This window comes from Periplaneta americana, chromosome 2, assembly GCF_040183065.1.
Source record: "Periplaneta americana isolate PAMFEO1 chromosome 2, P.americana_PAMFEO1_priV1, whole genome shotgun sequence".
NCBI lineage: Eukaryota > Metazoa > Arthropoda > Insecta > Blattodea > Blattidae > Periplaneta > Periplaneta americana.
This window is the reverse complement of record NC_091118.1, coordinates 141,220,462-141,231,998: the sequence shown is the minus strand read 5'-3', so window position 1 is coordinate 141,231,998 and position 11,537 is coordinate 141,220,462. Positions and strand designations below refer to the sequence as shown.

General features: G+C 37.4%; 1 protein-coding gene across 1 annotated transcript; it reads right to left on the bottom strand.

The window, feature by feature from the left end:
• Nucleotides 1-4,158: 4,158 nt before the first annotated feature.
• LOC138694627 (achaete-scute complex protein T3-like) lies at nucleotides 4,159-10,895 on the bottom strand. Its single transcript, XM_069818544.1, has 2 exons — nucleotides 9,282-10,895; nucleotides 4,159-4,911 (listed from the first exon to the last, which is right to left on the bottom strand). The coding sequence occupies exon 1, from the start codon at nucleotides 10,531-10,533 to the stop codon at nucleotides 9,466-9,468; it is 1,068 nt and encodes a 355-aa protein (XP_069674645.1). The 5' UTR covers nucleotides 10,534-10,895; the 3' UTR covers nucleotides 4,159-4,911; nucleotides 9,282-9,465.
• Between the last annotated feature and the right edge of the window lie 642 nt (nucleotides 10,896-11,537).

Here is an 11,537-nt window from a genome sequence, read left to right as displayed (position 1 = left end):
TATATCAGAACTTCTAATATATATTTAAACAGTAGATAGAAGATAAAATAAGCAGAAAATCATGTAATTTTATTAGAACTTAATCTATGACAAAATAAAATGTAGTTGTTGTACTTTTACTACTTTCGCATGGCTATCTCTGGTCATGAGGTCAACATGGTAACCGAGTAAGATTATACATTATTGAAGGAAAACAGGGAACGAGTACTCAATTCCTAAGGAAATATTTAAAATATATATCCAGCCATGACTCGAACCCGGTTTACCTGGTTTCTTAAGGTGGAAACGTTACCAGTAGAGAAAGAGTGGAGGACTGCGAAAAGTATGTCGTATTTTACATCCGCGCGTTAGAATGTTTACCGTCGAGTTTTTAATGAACTGGAGACACTTGGGCGGTAGATTTTGCACGGTTACCCAAGCTTCGCCTTCCTGCCAAGTGTTGAGGAACGCGAGACGGTTAAGATAATGCACTTAACTCGTTAAGGAGTGTCACTTCTTAACGTCTTGTTCCTGGGTTCTTGGTAATGGATGCGATAAATTGACAAGCCGTGTTCCAAGTATGTTAGCCACGCTGCACACGTGTTCCTAGCAACCACGTGGGCTTATGTAGACCAGCAACTGTGCAATGACGCACATACACATGGCTACGCTACTGTCACCGTGGGAAAAGTAGCTTAAACCAAGTGAAGAAATCGTATTCATGCAAATTCTTCTTTTGTTATTTTTATAACCTAGTTCCGTATTCTTTTGTAACATAACTGGGACACTCGACATTCCCTGCTACCTGAAGTGATTTGTATTGCATTATCCCTGATGTTTCCTCCAAGGGTACCGGAAATATATCTACCCCTATGTAAAGCAGGAAGGCGATTCTTGCTACAAAATCGAGGTCAAGATGTTTCAACCTCTACTCCCACCTCGTCTGTAAACACGATGCTAAATGTAAGGGAAACTTCCCCTTTACTAGAAATCAATCCCATGCAAGAAGAGACAGAATAGAAAGAGGGTGGTTTTGGAGACCACACAAAAGTGTGGGAAAGTTTCACTGTTACATTTCTATGGTTTCTAAACTTTTCATATCGTAATTCAATCCATTTCACCTCAGATCCATAGAGACTGATTAAGTGTCTCATGTCTTGCATTTCTCCGTTGTTGTCTTGAGCGATGACCTTGCAGCAATCTAGACGCACAACCAATTCTTTAGCACCGCAGCTTCTGAACTTCTGTCGTTGTTTTAAGACCATTTCCAGAGGATTTACTATCACCAAGTGTGGAAGGGGAAAGGAAATGAAAAATTTCGATATTTCAGGCTTCATAGTCGTGGCATTGTTTTGAATACATGTACCTTATGCTAAATATGAACATTACAATGTCGCGGACGATATGCTATTGAACAGGACCCTAGAGACTTATAATAATAATAATAATAATAATAATAATAATAATAATAATAATAATAATAATAATTTATTTATTTAATCTGGCAGAGCTAAGGCCACGAAAACTATGGAGATTTATTGCAATACACGACTTATACTCCAAAACCTACACTCACGAAAACTTGAGTTACAGTTACTTTGAGATGTGAAGTGCATATTTTCTGTTTTAAAATACTCAAACATTTTCTGAATTTACTTGGTCCGTTCAGATACCATATTAAGAATAATATTATTAGATAGTTATATTCAAACGAATATGTTTCCTCTTGTCTTCAATACTAAAGGGGGTCACAGATCTTGATGTTGATATTCACGGGTCGAAACCCGCCTGAATGTGATGGATTTTTAGGACGATAAAAATCCTTAGCATGGCTTTCTTTAGAATAAAACTATAAGAAAACTCCGTCTCTGAAAGATAAGATTCTAGGCTAAGGCAGTCTAACTATGCTTTGGAAGTAACAATGGGCCTATAAAAGAGACGTAGGAGCATATAATTTTGTCCTATTCTTTATCTGCAATTCACCTATGCGAACATGTCTCTTACTATTTATTAAGTGTACATATAGCCCATTTTGCATCTTCATTACATAACGAAAAGCTACTGGCGTAGCTCAGGCAGTGATCGCTTTTGCCCACTGATGTACTGATCCGGAGCTGCACTAGGGCATGAGTTTGATTCCTGCTTGGACTGATTACCTGGTTGCGTTTTCTCCGAGATTTTCCCCAACTGTAACATGTCGCACAATGGCTTGGGAATCCTCGATCTCATTTCGCCAAATACCGTCGCGCTAATTCCATCGACGCTAAATAACATACTAGCTGATACAGCGTCGTTAAATAACTGAGTAAAAACAAAATGGACCACAAATAATGTGGCATTTCCTCGTTTTTAAATAGTATTATGACATTGTGTACGAAGATAGCTTGACAGTTTCTTCGTTTGTTTGGCATTGTATACAGAATCATACTTATCATGAGAAGTTATGTATAGGCCTAATGTAATACATTTGATGTTAAAAGAACCTGAAACAATTTGTGGAAGAAAGACTAGATTTTAGTTACATTTTGAATTTTTTACGAACTTTGTTTCATTATTTTTTCATTACAATTGGATATTTATTATAATGAAGATACGTAAAAGGAATATCGCCAATAACTGAATGTCGAATCAGTTACAGCTACAATTGAAAGAAATAGAATAAACTGGAGGAATCATGGCAGCGTATGCCAGATAACATAATAATTAAAGCGGCCTTACTTACATACAATACTACAGGAAAAAGAAATTTGGTTCGAACGTTGTAAAGATGGCGTGAACACTTTTGAGATGGAAAGGGCTGTAAGGTTTAACGCTTGATAATGATAATGGTGATGATGATTTAGATACGTATATTCAGATTTTAGTTTATTTTATACGGCGCATGATGAATTCAGTATCGTTGTTTTTATGTACGAAGATAAAATACACACAGAGTAGCCTACAGTAATTTTAAAATTGAATACTTCAGAAATATTTGGATTTAAGATATACCCGTATATTCATGTTAACTTAAATGTTAAAATCTTGTTTACAGATCATAGAATCCCACAGAATAACAAAAGTTGATGATCCCACTTTTGTAGACAATCGTCATTAATGTCAGCCCTATGTTCTAGCCGACTTTACCCACAAGGAAAGATCCCTACAACTCGTTTTTGTTAGATTCTAAGTCTCCTTAGGATTATATTGCGGACGGAAGAGCTATATCAGGGAAAAAATCCATGATCCCATCGGGAATAGAACCGTGACCTTCAGGCTTACATTGTAGCGCCATAATCATTATGTTAGTTAAAAACTTTGTAGTACATTTTTTGAAGTGTTCAATTTTTCTTAACCATGTAGTGTATCTAAGGACATAATGGCTGTGTGGAAATATCTCCCACTTCATGAGAAACCTGAAAAGGAAAACAATAATACAATCTACTTAATACAAAATTATGTATTTTAAAAAATCGTATATAAAAGGAGAGGGGATATAAAATTTCCCGTTACTTTCGAACAGTATCTTTCATAATAATAAAGTATATATTTACAAATATAACATTATAACAAACAAAGGAATGAGTCATGGATAATAATTAGAAGAAATTCTGTACATAATAGAAATATATATTTCATTCTCAGCTACGTTTCAGTTTACAGTAATATAAAACGTAAACATTTTTAGGAATATCCTTTTTAAGAGTCATATTTCGAGACGAAAGAATAAAGCAGAAAGTGCTGGAATGAATACATATTTCATGTATGCGATAATTTTTTTCTCATACCAGTACAAGATTTGTAAGGCACGTTGCATTATGAGATAATCACAAGTGACGTATATAAAATACATAAAATGACTTCAACAGTCAACAAGTTTAAGTTACAACTATACAAAATGTTTCTATGTTTGGAATGTATAAGATTATCCTGCCTTTTATATCATTAAACAGTGATGTAAGTTTCACATATTATATTGAAGTGAAACATACAGCATATTAAGAGATCATTTATGGGTGGGTATGTATGAAATCATTATGTTCGAATTTTATACATAAAAACTAGCGACTATCTATTAAAAAAGGTTTTAAACTGAGTTGTATTTCCCTGAATTCATTTCTAACAAGAGGATATTTCTAAAATTCATGATTCCCATAGCTACAACGACATGGTATCTTAAATTCAGCGTAGTTCTTTGTGTAAAAATCATAAATACTGACTGTCAAAAAGAGGTAGTAAACATAAAGATGAATAGTTATTTAATTTTTAATTTGTGAGACTAAAAATGAACACAATGGGGATCAATAATTGAAACTCAAGTACGAAAGAATAGTTCAATGTTCTGATAACATTACTTAATGAAATGCAATACTGAGATATTTAATATTTTGTACATAATGATGATAGGATTCTTGTCTTTGTATCAAATGACTTGTATGAAAGGATTCTAAAAGGACACTATAATAGCTATATCAATATGACTGCAATCCGATGGAATGATATACATATAACAAGAAACTGTTACAAAATCCTAGATGCAACTAAAAAATTCATCTCCCAATATATATACAAATGTACAAAATATAATAATATACTTCAAAATTTGACTAGATAAATCAACGGTTTCAATCTACCTAACTATTATACAAACGATAAGCAAGAGACTTCATAATATTTGTATCACTTTGGAGACTTGCTCTGAGACCTTGTTTCAATATTTGAGTCAAAAATATCTTTATATTAAAAATAGTCTTTATCTTCAAACATAATAGCTGTTCATAGAAGTAAATCTCGTTTCGATAAGGCACGTCTGTTTTGAAAGACATCGAAGAATAAGTTTAAAAATTCAGTCCGTTGAGTCAGATGACGTCATTATTACAGTTTGTTCACATCCGCTCTCCGAAGTTTCGACGGTTGCTACACAAGAGGAGAGGGGCGTGTGGCGTTATGCATCTGAAACAAAAGAACACGCACAATTAATTCAATCATATAAAATTTCATTCCAATATCTTCTTAGACTATACCTGATAATTCATGCATATTACATTATCTGTAGAGTTTATAAAGGCTGTTTTTTGTAATTAATTATAGGTCAAACGTTTAGCTGTGACGTAGGACAGTGCAACAGTTACGGCGCAATTTCGACGCCGCATGGAAAATAACGGTTGTTGGTTCGAATCCTGCCAAGTTGAAGTATGGCCAACATGATCAAATATCATCGTTTTCTTAGGTGGTGACCTGACTTCATGTTGACCTATCTTGCTGAAGTTCTGTGCTAGACCAAAATCGGGTCGTAAAGTTTAAATATTGGCATAAAAACAGGTTGAGATATGAAACTCAAGAAGAATGGAACGTTAGGATAAACTCACATTACAGTACATATCTACAGGTGCCAACGGTAATAAAGACAATATAGAAAATGCATTTCGTTTACAATTCGGGAAGACCCAAATGGTTGTATTAAGACACTACTAGATGATAAGTGATCAGTATTACATTTCGACTGCTTGAACCTCGGTAAAAAATCGTAATATTCAATAAAGACAAATCAGGAGCAATAGGGAGCAGTATTGGCAATGGTACTGATATTTTATATTCAATGAGTTGGAGTTATATGATTAATCTCTAGGAATAATAAGCCTATCTATACCTAAACAACAGTTCACTTTAGATGTTGTTCTCAGAAGGCCTATATGATGCTGTTAACTTAATCTATTTTGTATCAGAATCACGATGGTGATGTTATTATTATTATTGTTGTTGTTGTTTTCATTAAATAAATTCTGCAATGCTGGCAGGAGAAGTAACCAGAAAATGCATGTTCTAAACAGTTTTAGTTCACCAAAAACGTCACTCAAACTGGCAAGAATTCGAACTCCTGCCTTCAGTGTGAAAACCCGACACTCTAGTTGTCTTATTAACAGTTCATAATGATAAGAATGATGGTGATGGTAATAATAATAATAATAATAATAATAATAAATCGAAGAATGTTTTTAATGAAATAATATTGATATATTTGAACATATTTTTTGTAATGAAATAAATGTCTTTGTCCTCGATTAGGGAAGTTGGAAAAAGAAAAGAGTTTATGTTGAGATTAATATAATTTTAACATCACAACTTAAGTGGAATAAAAACAGACCAGCAGGAAGTCTAGAGTTGCCTGTATAAGAGTTAAGATCCTCTTTCAAGGTCTTCCTATTAAGTAGCTGTATTAAGTAATAAGCACTCGGTTTAAAGAAATTTATAGCTCGTGGCCGTATAAACTTTGGAGCCTTTTTCAAGTATTCCCCGACAAATGGTTAGCAGTAATTAGTTGCGTGCACGCAAACTTAAAATTATGCAAACGATCAATATATTTTGAATGGCGAGTACGTGGTTCTAAACCTGTAATAATAATTCTTTTTGCCAATATCTCGTTTTCAAGCTTCAGTTACCCATCCCAAATCTGAAAGAAATTCTTCATACATATTAATCCTAAGCAATAAGGTAATCGTTGTGCAAAGCCACCTTAGATCTCTGTCTGGAAGAAGGTTTTCTTTTGAAGGCCTTGGTTTCTTTTATGTTCCTCTAAGAAATATTTTTAAAATATCTTTTCAAAACCTTCTCCTCCGGCTTGCTTGTAAGGTCGAAAAGAAGACGAAGAAGGAGGTACAGAGATTGAAAAAAAATAAAGGTTCTTGGTTCTTTTTTTGCCTTGAAAGGACCTTTTAAGAGGAACATAACGAAAGACTGGGTTTTCTGAATGGGGGTTATGGAAAACGAGAGCATTGAACGCAGGAGCTGCTATACAAAGATCGAATTCATTCAGCTACAGGTAGAACTAGGTTTCTCGACTAGTAACGGAGATCAGAGAGACGTGCTTTTCATATGGAGTGCGTTTGAGTTTTCACCGTTGAGACTCCGTACTGTGCAGTTTTAATTCCAGTCAACTGATTCCAGTTTTGTTTTCCAGTGAAATAATTACTATTGTTAAATCCTCTGTTCTTCATCTCCCTGAATTGTTTTATCCGATACCGCAATACAAAATATATTTCAGATCTTTCTTTTGATTCACTCTACAGCCTACGTTATAATCTTACAGTCTTTTAAAAAACACTAAATAATAGAACATTACAAAATTAAACCATTCATTTTATCAATGAGATTATTTATCGTTAGTCATTTAAGCGAACATTAATTTTGTATTATTTATATCTGTATCTTCAAGTATTTATTTATGTTCCAAGGGTTTTTGAACACTTAATAATATTATCGTAAATCTGTTGCATACTTGAGCTTTGGCTTAATATTAGATAAACACGAGGCGAGACTCACATGTGGTGGGTTCAGCATGACACCTAGTCTCTATAAACTAGTATAAAAGCACCCAAGACATCATATTCACAACAGACAAACATTCGGGACTCGAACCTTTGACCTTGACTGAGATTATCTTCTATAGGATATTATAGAGATTTGTTTATATTTATGGAGTCTAATTTATGTAATTGTAATGCATTACTAACAACCTTTGGTCGACATAGAACTGACAATGTGAAATATATAGACTACATTTTAACAAAAGATTTATATATAATTAATACAAATTAAATTATAGCCTATTTTTTAAGTACCAGTATATATCACAGACGAATTATAATCTAATGGAAAAGTTGACATGAGGCTGGTATCACTTTGTTATCATTTGGCAGTGGAAAGAAAATTTCCCACATTTAATTATATGAGGCCTATTTTCATCACGTGAGCTATATTCATTTGACACTACAGATTGACAGAGGGATAATATATAAAAACAAGAAACTTATTAACACTACTTCATGCTACCTTACAAATTTCACTGTTCTTTCTTCACACGTTTTCCCGCTTCTGATAATTGAATATATAGATAAGTAGGCCGACATAGATTAGTATATAAGTCTGTAATGTGATCCAGGTAGTACAGTAGTAGTTATTTACATATCAGCTTTGCACAATAACATAATAACACACTAAATTTTAATACACTAAATTAATAGACTATAACTGTTATATTCTTTTCTAAATTGGCTTCCATTTGAATCAGCACTTAGTCCTACGATAGCTTCTTTTTTACAGTATTCGTGGAACAGGTAGACATACAGTGATCTACGGGAATGTGTAGGTATTGAAGACGTTTTATCACAAATTTGGTCCACGGTAAAGTAGTAATTTTTACTCCATTTACATTGCATTTTTTGTCTAGGAAAATACTCGTCTTTTACGAAACTCTCATTTATCCACTGATTAAATAGGACCACTATGACTCGTAGCTTAGCTCTGTTTTCTAACATTAATTCTAATACAAACCATTACATAAACGACCTGAAAAATATATACTCACACACATACAAAAGGTATTTGTCCTGTCTTTTAAAGGAAGAACATTAATACCAGTTTTTAATGCAGATTTTCACAAACCGTTGCATAAAATTTGGCTTCACTGTTATTTTAACATGTAAGGGGTCTACAACTTATTGTAGCCTAATCCGCTAACGGACGTAATACTCGTAATTTTTTACCAAACTTTTTTGTTATGTTCTATAAAAAATCTTGGGAATTTGTATTGTGTATATTGAGTTGCATGAGATAGAACTTAGCCTATTGAGCTTTTTTTACGCCCATACAATTTTTTGTCGAGGTTTGTCTTATCACCAGCCTGGGTAGCATTTTTTTGTTCTCTCTGTCGTGGATGTTATGTTAATGAGAAGGAACATAAAGGTGATCTAGTTTTTAGCGTGTTAATGTTCGCAAGTACACATGGTACCTACATAGAGATTAGACATTTTTTTACTTCAAGAAGCTTGCGATGTAAAACATTTAATCTCTTTTGCCCACTCATTATGTAATTTTTCTGTTAAGGGAGTATTGTGTTACTTCATTTTTAATGCCAACAACTTTATTCGCGAGTGGATCTTACATTTCTTTCGCAGTGATAGTTAAATAACTGGTAAAAGCCGGCTTGGATTTTACATAATTTATTTAACGAAAATTTTAGTTCCACTTTCACTTAAGATAAACTTGAATTGGAAATGGTCGATACCAAAACTACCGGTCAGGAATGTGAACACATCACAAGCAACAAGAAAGAAGTAGATGTGCAAGTATAAAAAATCCGTTTTACCATTGAAATCTGTATATACGAGAGGAGTAGGCTGGCGGGAGACCTCTCTGGTTTGTGTGTCAAGGCCGCTGGCGCGCGCGGAAGACTGGAAGCCATCCATGTGTGTGAGTATGTAGAAACTGGTCGGGCTGCTTTATAAGAAAGACATTTATTATATAAAGGAAATTGGCTTACTTACCGTTTCGTTGGTTCTCTTCTTGTACTGCTTCTTTTTTCCACTCCATTCCTCTCTTCTTTCTCTGTCTCCCGAGATGGATGATGGTTATTTGCCTGTCCCGTCCACACGTCCGTTTCAACTGGCTGGTTCCCACAAGGAGAGGGCTAAGAAACTCTGCCAAGGGCAAGCGTCCTCGGAAGTCGTGTCACTGGCTTTGCTGCCACCATGAAATAACGTCCAACAGTTCTTCGTCTTCTGGACTCATCGGCTCGTAGTTTTCGTAGTTTTCTTGCTGGTACACTGACGTGGGGGCGTACGACGACACGGCGGATCCCGATCCTTCCGACGCGTAAGAAGGCGTCGGTGACGACGACGCCTCGGAACAGGGGGGTGACAGCGACGACCCGCTCGTCAGGGGCGTCTGCTGCTGGATCAGCAGAGGATGGCTCACCACCGAACCGTTGCCAGACGTATGGTGTCCGAAATGCGGCGCACCAACCGGTAGCGTCGTTGTCGTGGTCAGAAGCGTCACTGACGACTCCGGGCTGCTGGAGTAATACCCGGTCTCGCTGGCCGCCGTTGTGAGACTCGAAGATCCGGTCTCGGGCGTAGACGACGTTGTGGAAGACGTCTCGGCGGCGTGGTCGTCTAGCAGTTGTTGAAGACTCCTGATGTACTCCACTGCCATCCTCAAGGTCTCAACCTTGCTCAGTTTCTTGCTAGCGCCGCGGCCTCCAGAGCCGCCCCCTGAACCTGATGACGTTGACGACAACGCTGCCGCCACTGATAGAGGAATATGCGACCTGAGCGTCGCGAACCCATTGTTGACTTGCTTGACCCTGTTCCTCTCCCTTGCGTTCCGACGGGCTACCGACGCCGGTTGATGTCCCGGAAGCCCCGAATACGTAAGATGAGTGTTGTGGGAGAAGTTGATCCGTCGCTTACACCTCAGAGTGTCTGGCGACGTTGTCGTGGTGTTGGTGCCCGTGGTCGACATGTTGACGACGACGCTGGATCTGCTGACGGTGTCCGTCGAGGTGGAGGCAGGAGCGGTAGGTCTCTTCTGTTGTACTAGGACAGTCTTCGTGGTGGCTGAGGGGTGGTGAGGGGAGGGTAAGAGGTGGGGTGACTGGTGTTGGTTGATCGACGCTCCGGTCGTCGTCACGATAACGCAGGGACTCGATGCCGACGCCGAGGATGCTTGCACTATGTTCGTCATCGTCTTCTGCTGGGGTCCGAGCGTCATTACGCTTAACGTTGTAGCGGCTGCCATAAGCTGAATCGTTTTAACCTTCGCGAAACTCTCGTATAACACACTAACAAAATACACAAAAGTTCATAATCTTCAGTCACAAACTTTTCACGTGAAGTTCTCACAACATGAAAACCGAAAGTCCAGACGAAATGTGAGTTGCCATAACAACCGATTCCTGAAGCTGGAGTTCCCAGTCGCGTGGCACTTGGAAGTCTGGTCCACAGAAAGTAAACAAGTCTCGAACTGCTCTCCCACGCCTATGCTACAACTTCCACTACTGTCACACAGTCCGGCCGGCTGACCTTCTACTTGAACGAACTCAACAGCCGGATGGGACCGAGACTGACATTGACTACGTATGACCTTCTACCTTCGGTAGCTACTCCCGAAATGCTGCTTCCACTCTGTTACACTGCTCTATGTACTAAACCAACCCTGCCCTCCCCCCTCACATACAAAATAACCCCTCCTCCTCACTGTTTTTTCCTCTCTTCTTCTTTTCCCTACTTCCAATCCTTCCCCCTCTCTTGCACTTCCCCTCTTCTATACCAATACCACAAAAAATGCCTCTCTATTTCTCTCTTTCTCGCTCGTTTCTCTCTCCTCCTCTCAACAATGAACTAGTGGATGCTGGGTTCCCGCTCGTCCCCCCGACCCTGTATACACATAGCAGAGCTGCACGCTGATGTCGGTGGGAGGGGGTGCATGTGCTCGGGCGGTTTGCTCGCCCAACTGAAGGACTGGGCATTGCGGTAACTTTATTTCTCACGCGCTGCAATTATTTATAAGCTTACGATGTATCAGTATTACTAACTTGATGATAGCAGAATCTTCAATCAAAGCTTTGCCCATCATAATGGGTTTTAGAGTCGTCTAAAGAGTGACAGATTGGTGATTGACATTATTGTCTTCTTTATTGATCTAGGTGTACAGTCGACGTTGACCTGGTCCATAAGGTATATTGAGAAATAAAGAAGCAATAAACAATAAATGGCTCATATATTATCTAATAGCTATTTAAG

Coding starts and splice junctions, on each gene's coding strand:
- LOC138694627 (XM_069818544.1), bottom strand. CDS start 10,533: ATGGCAGCCGCTACAACGTTAAGCGTAATGACGCTCGGACCCCAGCAG.